Below are 15,936 nucleotides of genomic sequence, written 5' to 3' on the forward strand. Positions count from 1 at the left end.
CATCGTTAACTTCACTTGCATTAAATCTGGCTGTTTCAGTCAGGATTATGCTAAAATATATTTTCCCCAACTATATTTAAGTTCCCTATTAAGAGCCAACCTTCAATTTAGTAAATTCCTGGGTTATTCCCGTTTATTCTCATGGAAAGTATCCAACTTTGGGAATTTTGCAACCCCACTGCTGATAGTATATATCGACCCATAGACTGTATAAAATGTGCTTTCTCCCTGTGGCCGCTAGGTGGCGGTAAACAAACTCCTGACTCGTAGTTTACGGGTCAAAGGTGAAAGTTGAAACTAGCTGCAGCGCTCGCTGTACGTAAGAACGATGGCTAAACATCATCCAGATTTGATCTTTTGCAGAAAACAAGCGGGTGTCGGTATGTTTTAACCTACTTAATAACACTTTTATTATTACCTCAAGTCGTTATCCCTTCTGCAGTTTTCTTTTGCTTTGCTCACGATAACTTGAGCTGCTATGCTAACCATTAAAGCATGGGTTTCATTGATAGTAAGATAGCTAAGATGCTAGCCGAAAGAAATCCACAAGTTTATCTCGCTAGAATGTCTTTTGAGTGTTAATTGAATACTGTTATTGACCTGAATGTCTACGCGATCTTATTTTCTATAAATATGAGAAAGAAAAAGTCAGTTTATTCTGATTTAGCACCACAAAATAAACGAATGAACCCAACAACACTAACATCTTTGTTTTCATCCCTAAGCTATCGGGAGACTCTGCGAGAAATGTAAGTGTTTACATCTCCAATATAACCACCTTGTTGTGTAAAAGTTATTCATTATAACTGTATACTTGTAAACATAACGTTCAGGTTGCAAAATGATAAAACTATTGTATTGTAAAGTTTATTGATATACATTCAATCATAACCGTGTAAAGGGTGATGTGACACTGCACTAGGATTAAGATTTATTCCAAACCCCTTTTGGATTCTTTCTTATGTATCATTTTACAGTATTACGGTTTCCTTCTTTATATTAACTCTTATCTTTCCTTCCCCCAATCCTCCAAAGGTGATGGAAAGTGTGTCATCTGTGATTCCTATGTGAGGCCCTGCACACTTGTGCGCATCTGTGATGAGTGTAACTACGGCTCCTATCAGGGGCGCTGTGTTATCTGTGGGGGGCCCGGAGTATCTGATGCCTACTACTGCAAAGAATGCACCATCCAGGAGAAAGATGTGAGTCCCTGAGCACACTGCTTTAATCTGTGCTGATACAGATTTTTTTATTTTGCATTAATTATGATTCAGGAAGCCCTACATTCATTCAGAGACTCTTACTTGAGATACAAGCACTTCCAGACTCTTTGAATTAATAGAATAGAATGAAATAGAATAGCCTTTAATTTTCATTGTCAGGTGTACAATAAAATTAGAAGCGCTGCTCCTGAACCTGCATGTGATAAATACAAATAAAATAAAAACAGGTACAAAATATGTATAAATGACAATATAAATACAGTAATAATATAAAACAAATGCAAAATATATACAGTCAGGTCGGGAGAAGAGGGATTCGGGTTTAGGATATTGCACATTTTATGAAAAGTTTTCACAGTTCCAGGTATTGAACTTGACATGAATGTTATTGCACAGTTATAAATATTGCACATGAGGCAATTGTTTATGTCAGCTGTTTAACATTGTGATGGCTCTTGGGAATTAATGAGTTCTAATTGTTCTTCTTTGTGTTTCTCTTACAGCGGGATGGCTGTCCTAAGATTGTGAATTTGGGCAGTTCAAAGACAGATCTGTTTTATGAAAGGAAGAAGTATGGCTTCAAGAAGAGGTGAAGATGCTCCAGCCCAGTTCTTGTTTTAGTTAATTTTTTTCACTCTGCAGAGTTTCCCAAAAACATCAAGAAACTTTTCTTTTTGACTTGTCAATAAAGTTCTCTTTTGTATTGCCTTCTTTACCCCTGCGTGTCTGATTGACTGCATTGCCACGGTTCCCATTTGGACTAACTATCAAACATATTATGGAGATTATGTCTAATTACATAGGCTTTCTCAGATTTTTAACTTTAAAGTTTCACTTTGAATTACAGATGATTTTTGACTTTGCTTTAATGATTTATATTGTTGCTGATTAACCAAATATAATATAGAGATGTCAGCGAAGCACAACTTTGTGAATGAAATAGCTACGTATCTTTTTTTATTGGCACAGTCATTGAATTAATTCAGGAAACAAAATATAGCATCCTTCATTGACAAGATTTCATGTTCCATTAGGTGTCTTGGGTAGACTCCTAATATAGATATGGTGTGGTGTTTGAGGAGTCATCCAATGTGCTTCACAGTAGTTGATAAAATATGGCAAATTTATTAGATGAACTGTTGCATGTTATTCTCTGCAAACCTTCTCCACTAGATGGCAGCAACCTGTTTCTATGCCTCTGTGCCTAGCTCACTTCTCTTACACGCAGGTATCTTATCAAACTTTAAAGTGTGGTTTTAACAATTATTACAATATGGATATGGCCAATTTTTTTCAATGTGGGACGTTACTGCATCAATAGATAGAAATGTTCCTCTAACTTTGTAGACAACCAGGAAGTCCATTGTAAATCATGAGTAATAATTATGATTCTCTTTTCTACATTGTGTTGTTTTTATGGACTTCTGTTTATAGTAGAGGGAACCCATTGTTGTAATAAAGAGTCACTGTAGTTTAAATCATACTGACGGGTTAAAAATATCAGACACGTGAGTAAAACAACACAATTACTGTCCAGTTACACCAAAACTATCCACTGACCTGTAGCTGCTATTAAGATTCGCTGTAGTCCTCTGACAGCTCCCATGTTATTTACTTTCCTCCATCCTTTGTTATAATGTACTTTTAGTCTGAGTTTTAATTTACAGGTGCAACTGAATACATCAGAATATTGTGTAATAGTTAATTTATTTCAGTAGCTCAATTCAAAATCTCATATTATATAGATTCAGAACACAGAGTGAAATATTTCAAGAATTTATTCATTTTAATTGTGATGATTATGGCTTACAGTTAATGAAAGCCCAAAATTCAGTATCTCAAAAAGCGAGAATAATTAATAAGATCAATAAAGATGATTTTAATATAGAAATGTTGGCCTTCTATGTTCATTCATATGCACTCAACACTTGGTTGGGGCTCTTTTTGCATGAATTACTGCATCAATGTGGTGTGTCATAGAGGCGATCAGCCTGTTGCCCTGCTGAGGTTTAATGGAAGCCCAGGTTGCTTTGACAGCAGCCTTCAGCTCGTCTGCGTTACTGGATCTGGTGTCTCTCATCTTCCTCTTGACAATGCCCCATTGATTGTATGCTGGCCAATCAAATATAGTCATATCATGGTCATTCAACCAGCTTTTAGTACTTTTTCCAGCAGGGCAGGTGACAAGTCCTGCTGGAAAATGAAATAATCTCAATAAAGCTTTTCAGCACATGGAGGCATCAAATGCTTTAACATTTCCTGGTAAACAGCTGCATTGACTCTAGACTTCAGCCACAGCCTCAGTCCACTCCTTGTGAAGCTCCCATAAAGTCTTGAATGGGTTTTCCTTGACAATCCTCTCAAGGCTGCAGTTATCTCTGTTGCTTTTGCATCTTCTTCTACCACTCTTTTTCCTTCCACTCAACTTTCTAGTAATACGCTTGGATACAGCACTCTGTGAACAGCCAGCTTCTTTAGCAATAACCGTCTGTGGCTTACCCTCCGTATGAGTGTCAATGATCGTCTTCTGAACGACTGTAAAAATCAGCAGTCTCCCCATGATTTTGTAACCTGCTGAACCAGACTGAGAGACCGCTTAAAGGCTCAGGAAACCTATGTAGACGTTTCCAGTTAAATAAGCCGATTCCAGTGTGACACCATAAGTTTATAATATTTAACTTTTTCACAATATTCTAATTCTATGATATATTGAATTTGGAGTTTCATTAACTGTAAGCCATAACCATCACAATCAAAATAAATACATGCTTGAAGTATTTCATCCCATGTGTACTGACTCTGTATGAGTTTCACTTTCTGAACTGAGTAATTGAGATAAAATAACTTTTCCCTGATGTTCTAATGTATCGATTTGAGATGCACCTGAATCTTAATATGGAGGTTATGACGACAAATATGTCTGAGAAGAAGAACTGTGATACTCTCTGCACAAGGCTTTATTTATACATACTGTACATAGAAGACACAAAAAGTAGCGACACTCTAAATGCCAACACATTTTTATACAAAGAAATATAAAGACAGAATAATGAAGGGTAGAAACAATCCCTCAACGGTAACAAATTGACCTGTCGTGGAGAAAAGGCAGATGCAAACTTTGTTACAGAGGAAAATATTTAACACATTATTAACAGCAGTACGGAAGCTCATTGTTGTTTATGTCGGAACTATTGTAAATATTGGTTTATTAGAATTGAATCTGTCATAGAGAGAATGTGACTCAAGACAAAATCTGTCATTCCTGACTTTTTAAGATTGCACGTGAACTTAATTAACCTCAACAAATATGAAAAAAATAAAGAAGCTTTTTCCATTTGAATAACACTCCTCTTACTTATAAACCCTGCCCCTTTAAATAATTTTGAATGGTTAAAAGTCACTACATCTATGGATGGAAGCACAGCAGAAAATACCAAATCTTTCCCTTTTTGTTGGAGCTGGACAGAAAACTGATCCTGGTTTCAATAACATGAGTTTGGATGTTATGTTACACAAATGCTTGTAAACTGGCAGACTGTGTGCTGCATTGAAATGGCTTTAAGAGTTTAAGGGGTTCTTGTAGAAAAGAGATGCCCGATACAGGCTTGTGAAAAACTGATTGAATAAAACAAACAGATGTCAGCAGATAACATCTACTTATGCACTTGAGATAAAAAAAAATGGCATCAGACACAAATGTGAAAGAAATTATGAGAAATGAAGTGATAAATATGTCCACTGTAAAATCCTCATAACACTGTATACAATCTAATGATATCTGTGTATATACATCTCTTGTCCTTGGAAATCTAATTTCAAGCAGTTTAATATTAAAGTATGGAGGTATGAGTTTGATAAACACAATTCATATCCGTCTCAAATCTCTTCAGGCGTACAGTCGAACATTTCCCTTCCACCTGCCTTTAATAAGGCACAATTCCAAGTCTTGCTACCATTCAACAACCTGCTGAAACAGACATCTAAACATAGAACATTCTGTCATTATGGAGACAGTACATTGCTTGTTATTTTCCCAAAACTGAACAGTTGTCCAAAAACTTGACTAACCTGGAGTCTGTTTTAATGTTGTGTGAAAATGAATACATTTTGAATAAAGTCTAAAAAGAACAATATCAGGCTACAACTATTTACAGTACATGCATGAGAGGACACATGTTTCCAAAAGCATTACTGACGTAAAAGAACAAGCCAGAGCTGACCGCCTGCAGAGAGCGAGGCCGGTGCCAGAATCTGCACAAGAGCGACAGTGAGACACATTAACACACAGAGCAAATCTGTGCGGCTGATAAGGTGAGAACATGAAGTGAAGTGAACATGGCGCTACTTTTCATGCCATGGCATGGTTATCCCCTGAAGCTTAGTTTATTGGAAACGTCACAGTCAGAAGTTTGTAGGCAATTAAAGCCCGTCTCTTCACATGTTACAAATTTGAAAATAAAAACAGACCAGTGGGTGTTCATTCAAATGTGGAAATACATGGAAGCAATCTTATTTCTACAATACCAAAATAATGACTAACAATCTAGTCTGAACTATTGCAACATCTACTCTAATACAACTCATCTTCAACATAATGAAAATCAAACCCAGAGTTCTCAAATGATAAATGATCTCTTACGGCTGAAGGCATACCAACATGATGAAGAGTACACGTCATAAAGCAGGTGTACTGAAGAAGCAGTCAAAGAACTGCATGGATGATAAAAAGAACTCATAAAAAAAAGGAGAGAAATAAAAAATGTCTTGTCTTTACGTGCTATTGCAATGGCATCATCAGTCACACTCTCACACATGCTCTCCTCCTCTTCATGTTCTTCTTCATCTGCTCCATTCTACCGTTCTCAGTTTGATTTATTGATTCATGGAAAAATAAATGAATAAACCAACGGCCGTCTATTGGTCTTCCGGCACGGCTCTTGAAAGAAAAGAGAAAAGGTTTGAATGACAGGAGGAAGAGGAGGCAGAGGGGTTCGCATTTCACTGATCACAAGACGATATATTTGACGGTTTTGTAGCTGGTACATAAACTACAATCAATAACACCACAGTGAGTCTCACAGGTGTATTGGTCTCCCTCTCCCTCATGTGGTTAACTCCCTCCATACAGCAGAACAGTGATAGCGTATCTGCCCGTATTAGTTACAATCAGGACTGTTTTATAAAAAAACGTGTCTCTTCCCTGACATGTGAGAACAAAGTGACTGATTGTGTTGCTGTCTGATAAAGGGGTGTTAAGTTACACTCATAGATTTGCTTTCACGGTCCCTTACAGTGGTCCAAATTTGGCTTCGTAGCGCCCGGCCATGTTCTTGAAACGGCCGCACTCCTTCCGAAGATCTGACACCTCCGACCGCAGCGCTGCATTTTCACGCTCGAGGAAAGCCGCTCGCACCGTGATCTGGTTCTCCTTTAACCTGCGGGCGTCGCGCGAGCGTTTGGCTGCCACATTGTTCTTCTTCCTCCTCTGCCAGTACTTGTCGTCCTGGAGAGATGGAGTAGGAGGAGAGGAGCAGAACAGTTGGATTGAGACAGGAAACAACACCAGATCCTGCCATTCTCCCTTGACCACAGCCAAGTGAGTATCATGGCCGCCCGCCAACCCCCCATTTATGCTGTAAACAAAGCCTGTGTTATCAGGCAGACTGGAGACGGGGATAACATCAATTTGAAGATTTTCAGACTGCTGAGTCACGGTGAGTCGCCAGATCTGCTTAACTGGGGCATAGCTTACACCTACTCATAAATGAGATAGTCTCAGTTTCTACTGTACTTAAACCACCACTGCTTCAGAAAACTGCTTTAATTACAAGCCAATTAAACAGGAACATTCAATTTCTTTAAGCTAACTTCATTCAAACAGAACTTCAGTACTGAGATGATAAATCAAACATCACTCTTTAAAATCTCTAATTCTATTTTAGCCAAAGTCTAAAAAACAGTTACTTGTATTGACAAATGTGATTATAAAGCTGCTGTGAGGAACCTTTCATCTCAGTGACACCTGTTGAGAAAGTGCGACAACTTTTCTCTTTACTCATCTTGTGCTGCACATACTTGTATCCAAGTAATGTTTCCTCCTGCCCTACTTTAACTTTTAAAGATCACCTGCTTTGAATCTTTGTCGTAGAAATGTGACCACAAGCAAAGGCCATTCTAGTTCATATGGGAGCCAAATACACAACATATCATTGTCTAAGATTTGAAGCAAAGTCTGTTTTTTTCTCACGAGATATTCTATAAAAGCATTGGGTAGATTTTTAAAGTGTAAAATGAATTCTTAGAAAAGTGAAAGTGTCTTTTTGCTCTTGATCATAGAGCTTCCATAAAGTGTACTAAGCACAATCACAGCTAAGTCCAATCCTAAACTTATGAGGACTTCTCATCTCCCTCCCAACATACCTTCTGCTCATCGGGCACAAACACCTTCTTGGCCTTCTTGATCATAGGCTGAGGCTTGAGTTCGTCGTCTGTGAACTTGTGTTTGCGGGGATCAAAGAGCTCGCCTCCAGGCACACTGGACAGGACCAGGTCTGTGGGATCTGGATCATAGTTGACATCGATCTCCAGCTCTTCTGGGTCGGTGGGCTCAGGTGTCTCCCTATCGCTTTCAGTGGTCACCTCTGAGCAGATAGAAGTGAGATATTAAACATCATCAGAAGTTACTTCATTTTTAAAAGATCAGAACAATTTGCCCATTAGGTATCGTGTTGAAGTCGTTCTGAATGATGTGTGGTTCTTTCACAGTGAATTATCCGGTTTATACATGTCCGTATAATTCTTATATTTGAAAGTGATTCTTGTTTACAGAGGCTGCAACACTATACTGCTTTTCTTAACTTTTACTGTGCGTGCAGGTTGGTTCAATGTGTAGTGACTGCTAATTGTCCCACCATAAATGCAACTATCTCTGCTATGCAGAGGCCCCAGAATCTATTTTTGAACACCCACTAACTGTTACCACCCGTGACTTGTTCCAGGATAGACTGACAAATTGAAATCAGTCCAGTGTGTTCGTAAATCATTTTCACCTAACACCTGCAGCAGAGCCAAATGATTATAAATAATTATAATATTTAAACTGCTTCAAAAGACATAAGAGGTTACTGATATTCAGCAGACAAGACTTTATGTTTACACGGTGGACAATCAGGCTGAATGCATTTCTTGAAAATTGAAGAGTTTTTCATTTCTTCTAGAACATTTTTAATCTCCTGAATTAACTATTTATCTGTGTGACTAATTTTTCACATTAACACAACACACACATTCCTAAACAAGCAGATCTAACTTTTTTTAAACCAAAATTCCAGTTAGTTGGATTTTCTGAAACTTTAGATCCTTCATCCTACACTCACCTGCAGTCACATCACAGATGATGTCAGAGTCCCCCTTGATGATCAGCACTTCCTCGCTGCACTTGTCCAGTTCCTGAATGGGCAGCAAGGCCACTGAGGAAATGTTTGACAGCTTGGTAACCTTCAGCTGTGTAGAGGGAGAGGCTTTTACTTTCACTGTCTTGACGGCGGATTCCTGGCTGCCATTTGGGGGCTCTATGTCGGGCAAGGTGGGAATGCCATTCTCCATGAGAAACTCCTCAAGGTCCATGTACTCCAGGTGGAAGTTTTCCCCATCATAGGGAATGGTTTTTTCCCAGATAGCAGGGGTCAGGGCGGCTGAAGGACCCATATCACTCCCTCCTCCTCCAAGGTCGACAGTATCTCCCAGACACAGCTTCTCTTTGTCACCATCTAGAACACAAGAGACACACATTCAGATATAAGAAACACAAGGAAATGGTTTGCTCATAATCAGAACAATGTTTTGTGGGTTAGAAGTGATCATGACACACAATTATTTTTCTTTACAAAAGACTTTGGTTTTATGTTAACTTCAGAGTAAATACCCTGCAGAGGCCCCCCTGCGGCACTAAATCAAGCACTATCATTATTGTAACTTTCCACAGGACCTGTTGCAAGTTGTCACGGTGCTACAGGAGACAAATCTTCAAATCAACAAGTTTCTAGAGAAAACATTGCAATTTACTGTTGAGGTCAATCTTTCTTTAGGTCAGTGTCATATTGTCTTCCTGTTTCTAATCAAAATGTTGTCATCTCATATTGCAGAAGAGCAAAACATTGAACCACTTCCTATACATATAGATATTGCAGGATCAAGTTAAGATAGACGAATTGAGATTTTAAAAAAACTACAGAAAAATATCTGAATATATTGTACTTTTTGTAAGTTGACGTTGACTAACTGACTAACTTTTCTGGTTGTAAGCATCCCAAACATGCAGCCGGAAAAGCCTGAATGGAGGAGAGGAAACTGATCCGGCACTTTTATTGATCCGTCTAAAAGGCGGAGTGTGGCGGCAAGATGTTCTGATGCTAACAATAACTGAAACAGCAAAAACACTTAAGACAAACTGTCTCAGCATTAGCATCACATTTAATAAAAAAGTTATCAATTGTTTAACAGAGGTATCTATACTTTACTGGAGTAATTATTCAGTCAGTCGACTTTTTACTTCTACTCATTAAATTTTCACGCAAATATCTGTACTTTCTACTCCTTACATTTTACAAAATAGCCTCGTTACTCTTATTTATTTTCGTCTTGTTTGTGGCTATTGATAACATGCTTGCGAAGTTTGACTTTTTGCACCATTACAATACAGTACAGTACAATTACACTTTTACTTGAGTAAAAAGCTTGAGTTGATACTTCAACTTCTATAGAAGTATTTTTAAACCCTAGTATTTATACTTCTACTTAAGAATACTTTTGACACCTCTATTTTACTAAATCAGATACTTGGGATCAATTAAATCTGTATTTTAATCTGCTCTCCTAAAGCCATTTCCCCCTCTCATCGCTAGGTGGCTAACAGACTCATGTGAGAAGAGAGTACACAGTGTCCTCATGTTTGTTTTATAGCGCAATGAACACTAATCCAGACTATTTATCTTTTACACTAAAGGAGACATCCCCCGTCCTCTACAGTGTCACGACACCATTACGAGTTTTCGTCTTTTTTCGGTTGAGCTGGTGTTTATCCGAAGCTACATCCTCTCGGTCAGGTTTCTGCAAGTCTATGGTTTCTGCACATACCGTCGTCCCCGTCGAGTATATTCGGCGGAGGCATCTCCATTATTTTCTTCACAGCATCCGGCAGTGAACTCGGGGACCCGGTGTCTGTTTCCAGAGTGATAACAATTGGCTCCACCGACATGTTGCCCCTTGTTGTCGTTCTCAACTCAGCAACCAACAAAGAAGCAAACTCAGCAGTCGTCCCGGGAAACGATAATGGTAGCTACTCACTCGGTTTCGCTGTCTGTTGCTGTTTTGATGATTACAAGTTCGATAAAAACGCTTTAAAGTGCAAAAAACCGTGTGTAGCAGTGGTGTGTCCAGCAGCTCGATGCGCTTTAACCCCCTTCCTCAAAGAATGAAAGGAGGCGGTGTTCAGGAACAAACCGCTCCTCTTCGTTGAGAATTCCCACACAGCTCAGCGCTGATTGGCCTACTGAGCCTGGACATTCTGAATATTCAGCCAATAGCTGGGGGAGGGGCGGGGATTCTAGCCAGGAGCCAATGGGAGCCTTCAGGGGGAGAATGCTGAGTTCTTATTGGTTAACTGAGTTATGTATGTTCGGCTCGACACAGTAACATCAACGAAGTCACGTGCAGAAAACGCTGACACACATATATAAATGCAGTCTGACCTAATTCTCTTCTGCAGTGACCGATTCCGTCCCTTTCTGTTGGTCTTCTTGCCAATGTTTATATCCGTTTCAAAGTTAAAGCACAATCAGTGCATATGCTATATGATAGTTTGTTATGCAGGCTTCACATACTTCAGAAAGTTTTACGAGACAAAAGTCAATAAATAATTATTTGCAGTGCAATCAAACATTCATCAGAACAATGTAAACACTTTCAACGTGTTTTTCAAGCAACTTAAAATTCACCATTCAACTCCCGACAAGAATAGTCTGGGGAACATTCTAACTGCATATAGACACGGCGGCATATGATGCATGCTCAACGCTGCTCACATGTATATCCACGTGCAGAGTTGGCCGTAACATTATTAACAAGCGTGTCAAGTGGAGCTGCGCCGTATCTACACGTAAGCAGCCGAGCAGACATCCCAGGAGCAAGATCTGCACACCAGAGTCCCAAAAGAAAAGCTGCCACAGTAACATACAGCTCCCCTCAGTACTGCTTCCTATTGGTGTTTATAAAGCCATTTAACCTTCATAAACGGCTCCCCTTGCTTTTGTACGAGTTTGGGAAGGAGGAAAGAAAGAAATAAATTCAAGGATAGACTATTCTACTTAAATCAATAAAACCAAACTGGATATATGTACTTTTAGTCTTCAACATGTTTTGGCTATACTGAAAAAACACCCCGACAGGTCTGATGAATGTTTCTATACTAACATTAGTTAGTTAATAGTTAAAAGCAGCTCAACATAGTCCAAACTGAGGGGGTTGCAAAGTTGTGAGGGTTTTTGTTTTTTTCTTGCCTGTACCCATGACAAGCAGCACACGTGCATGATAGGTTGTTGGCACAACAGTAAAGAACAGACAAAGGCGTCAAGGTCAGCTGCCATCACATACACTGCAATGCATCCAGCATTTGAAACCTTTGGTGTTAAAGAAAGGTCAACAAATTACCGAAGAAAATGATTTACATGTATATCATATTATAAGTCAAAATGTTCTGACTTGCTCTCTGGTTTAATGACTTCTGACATCTGTTCCAAACATGTTGGGTGTGAACAGGGAGGCAGGAACACCCTCGATCTTACTGATTCACACAAACACACCCTTAACAATTCAAGGAGTTACAAGCAAACACTTTTAGCTTTTAACATATTATACATATTTACTTGTAGCTCCTTTCTGTCTCAAACATCACACATGGACAGAGTTTAATTACTAAGTGTGTTTGAGTTAGGCTTGTGTGAACATCTGACAAAAAAAGGTCATCATAGGAATCATAACGTGATGCTTACTGTACAGTGAAGGTCAGGAGCTGATAAGACGACAGATGGCTGTAAACCTCCTGTGCAGGGGTGTGCCCAGAGGGGTGGTCAGGGGTGGCATGGGCCTCCCTTGAAATGGCATAGGCTACCAAGTACCACTCCAAATTCACAGACTGTGATTGGCAGCCAATTATTGGTACTGTTTTGCCACAGGTTGCTAGATGAAGCACATATCTTTTTGTTGGTATTTTATAAGATAGGTGTGGACAAACATCTTTTATCTGAATCCTTAAATAATTAAGCCTAGATGATTTATACATTGTTACTCTGTTGTGTTAGAGTATTTCTGATTCTGATTCTGAAGGATCACTGAATATTAACAGTTTAAGTACATATGATTAGTGGTGACATAAATGGTAAACAAATGCTAATTATTCATAAGTGTATGCACACATACTTTAGGCCACCTACTTCAGGAGTCATGCCCCAGTTAGGCCACCCCACTCAAAAAAGTCTGTATGGGCCTCTACTCATGTGCATGAATGCAACAAATTCAATAAGTCAGTCTACAATGCCATTACCCTGTCTGGCCAAGTTAATTAAAAGTAAATGGATTTATCAGGAAATAAAAGCTTTCAGTCACCATGTCTGTGCAGTTTTAACGAAAAGGGAAAAGCCGCGATGTCTAAGTCAACAGGTTCATAATTTACATGCAGTTAAATCCAACAATGCATGAATTTTGCAAGGCAAAATACGTAGAAAACTTAACATCTTGGGGAACTCTGTGTGATGATCACACATGGGAGATAAAATCAAAGGGCACAGGTCCTGAGCCTTAGACATGAAAAATGCGATGTTTAGAGTAAGTAAGTAAGTAAGTAAGTAAGTAAGTAAGTAAGTAAGTAAGTAAGTAAGAAAGAAAGAAAGAAAGAAAGAAAGAAAGTAATTATGTAAGCTATCAAATTTGTAAGTAAAGTGTATTTGAATAGCACCTTTTAGGAACAGGCATCACTAAGTGCCTCACAATAATCAAATTTTTGCAACTTTTTACTGTCAACAAATGCAGACATAGACAGGTCAAACAAAGGCAAATCTTAACAAACTGGTCTTACACTTCTTTTTAAAAATATCCATCAGGCCAACAGTTCTCAGTCGATTTCTGCAGGAGCGGCAGGTAACATGGGCATACATTTAAACTAAAGACACAACAACTATGAGGCCTCCTAAGCACATGTTAAACAATTGCATGTTGAAAGTCCTTGAACAGCACACCAGCACATGCAAAATAATGACATGCCACTTTGTCATGGCTCGTGTTTGTGCATGTGTGATATGTTCCGCTTAAAGTCTGTAGGAATGTACAATGATATCCTCCCACGTGATGACTATCAGAATAAAACACCAGATTAACCAATATTTTAATACAGGAACATTTAATCCCCACACTGGGTGGCCATTTAAGACATTATAAGTCATTACCCTCTATGGCTGCATCTGAAAAAATGGCTTAATAATCAAATATCTCCAGATACTTATGTGAAGCACAATTTTAATGTCAGCCTCATAAAATCTGGAGGAAGATAATTTAATTTTAACAAAATGAAAGCCAGAAAATGATGATTGACATGCCATTAACTATTCATTTAGTTTGGTTCGGTCAAAACTCCTGTAAGAAAACACACATAAGCCTGGGTAATTATGTAAAATAATTTGAAAGAGGGTAAGGTAGTAGCAGAAAATATCTCAATGTAATTCTATCGTCTGACTCTGATCTGATTAATCTAAAACTGGTCTCATAAAAGCCAGACAGAGCCATCTAGTGTTTTAATCATGAAGCTACAACAGCCCATTGAGACACACTAAAACTAACACCCACCAACACTGACGAATGAAAGACAAACATCACTCAGAGTTATGACAGAATCCCAGCACCATCTGCACATTTTTAAAATTCTCTCTGTGATGAACCATTAATCACATGAACAATTACAGAACAATCATGGTTTTCTTTATCCAGTTGGTTTCTGTTTTTTTTTTAATCTGATCATTATGTACAATCTGCAGGATTTATCAGAAGAAAAAAAACAGGATTGAGTTTTGTCTGTCACTAACCATGTGGTTCTCATACAGCTGCAATAATTAATTGGGTGATGAAGAAGGACACTTGTGGCATTTGTTTAACGGAAGAATCAAACGGATGAAGAGGTGTTAGTTTTGACACTACGCTGACAACCTGCTGAGAACTGGTCCACGCAGGATTTTTCACTGACGGTAGGATCTAGCCTAGACATCAGAGCTAATTAGGGCCTGAATGTTACAGCTTTTCTTTGGCCGTGTTGTTCTAAAAACATGACTATAAATATCGGGCAGCTTCATCAGCCATTAGCAATCAAGAAATGGGGTTACCTAGCAGATCATGTGAAATTCCCTGCTCGATATCGTGTTGTCACCCACGCTTTCCCCTGACCAAAGCACGCTAAAGAGCTGCATTTTTTCTTAAAGGTAGTAAAACACGCCGACTGCAGTTTCTCTATGAGGTTGTTGTCAAGAGGTACTTGCTTTACGGAGTTTATTTAAGCCAGCCAAACACTGAATTGAAGATCCCTGAATAGATCCCTACAGCTCAGCAGCTGGACTAACTCCCATGCTGTTCATCTGACAGGGATTATGCAACACACACGCAGTTGTTTGCAGATACTTCAGAAACACTTTTAAGAACTCCAACGATCCTCTTTGTGGGAAAAACACACTTATTCTTGGTGCTGCATGCACCTTGAAAAAAAACTTATTTCACAATCGTTATTTCAACACTTACCATTATCTTCAAAGTTCGGGAGAGTGAATGGGTGCTCAAGAAGAGCCCTGAAAATCTCCGGGATCTCTGTAGTCATTTTGAAAATAGTTTGCAATAATGTCAACAAATGGTATTAAAGTTGACCTGCAGCTTTTGGTAGACAATGGTGGAATACAAGACCACAGTAGCTGGCTGCACTGAGGATTACATGAATATGACAGCTCCCATCAAGTGTCGAAAAGTGTAAACAGGTCATACTCATTGAACTCTTAGCAAGTTACTTAACGCTGCCCCGCCCCTCAGACCCAGTCTAGCCAATCAGCGCCATACTTTCCACCACAGATCGGCGGAAAAGGCGCTGATTGGTTACTTATCCTGTCCATCACAGCAACGAAAGCCAAACAGAACCCGCCTCTGTTACCTAAGGTGAAAAAATGGAGCTCCTAAAAGAAAGTTATGTAATGTGGCGGATATTAAACTCTGAATAGTAATATAAACATCTCCAGCTGTAGCGTTTCAGTGCGAAACACAATAAACTGTGATAACATTTCGGCGAATGAATAAGAAAAATAAAATAAACACATTTTACACGGTGACAATGCAAATATGTATACTATTAAATAAAGTTAAAAATGTTTAGCTAACTTTAATTTTAATTTAAAGAAAGTGTTTTGGAAACCTTGAAAACACACAAGGCGTAACACGTGTTTAAGACATGGGCACTCACTGCATTTGGACATCGTGTAACAGATAAAGCCCAGGTGAAACCAATTACAATTATAATGGCTCATCTGCACCTAGGTGTGCCTCAGAAATATGCCTTGAACTATAGCGCGGGAATGACACACCTGACTGGATTTTACCATATTAGTTTAATATTAGTTGGCCTACTCATGTTACT

General features: G+C 38.8%; 2 protein-coding genes across 3 annotated transcripts; one reads left to right on the top strand and one right to left on the bottom strand.

The window, feature by feature from the left end:
• The first annotated feature begins 226 nt into the window (after positions 1-226).
• On the top strand, positions 227-1,938 carry phf5a (PHD finger protein 5A). The gene is made up of 4 exons (XM_034708038.1): positions 227-380; positions 726-749; positions 1,036-1,202; positions 1,727-1,938. The coding sequence occupies exons 1-4, from the start codon at positions 329-331 to the stop codon at positions 1,814-1,816; spliced, it is 333 nt and encodes a 110-aa protein (XP_034563929.1). The 5' UTR covers positions 227-328; the 3' UTR covers positions 1,817-1,938.
• Positions 1,939-4,157: 2,219 nt separating this feature from the next.
• Positions 4,158-15,293, bottom strand: tefa (TEF transcription factor, PAR bZIP family member a). 2 transcript variants are annotated; one of them, XM_034707305.1, is made up of 5 exons: positions 15,057-15,293; positions 8,600-8,992; positions 7,644-7,864; positions 6,515-6,726; positions 4,158-6,159 (listed from the first exon to the last, which is right to left on the bottom strand). In XM_034707305.1, the coding sequence occupies exons 1-5, from the start codon at positions 15,130-15,132 to the stop codon at positions 6,138-6,140; spliced, it is 924 nt and encodes a 307-aa protein (XP_034563196.1). In that variant the 5' UTR covers positions 15,133-15,293; the 3' UTR covers positions 4,158-6,137. The 2 variants fall into 2 exon arrangements, with proteins under 2 accessions (XP_034563196.1, XP_034563195.1); XM_034707304.1 differs by lacking the exon at positions 15,057-15,293 and adding an exon at positions 10,359-10,713.
• Positions 15,294-15,936: the final 643 nt, after the last annotated feature.

The sequence above is a fragment of the Notolabrus celidotus genome, chromosome 18 (genome assembly GCF_009762535.1).
Source record: "Notolabrus celidotus isolate fNotCel1 chromosome 18, fNotCel1.pri, whole genome shotgun sequence".
Classification (NCBI taxonomy): Eukaryota; Metazoa; Chordata; class Actinopteri; order Labriformes; family Labridae; genus Notolabrus; species Notolabrus celidotus.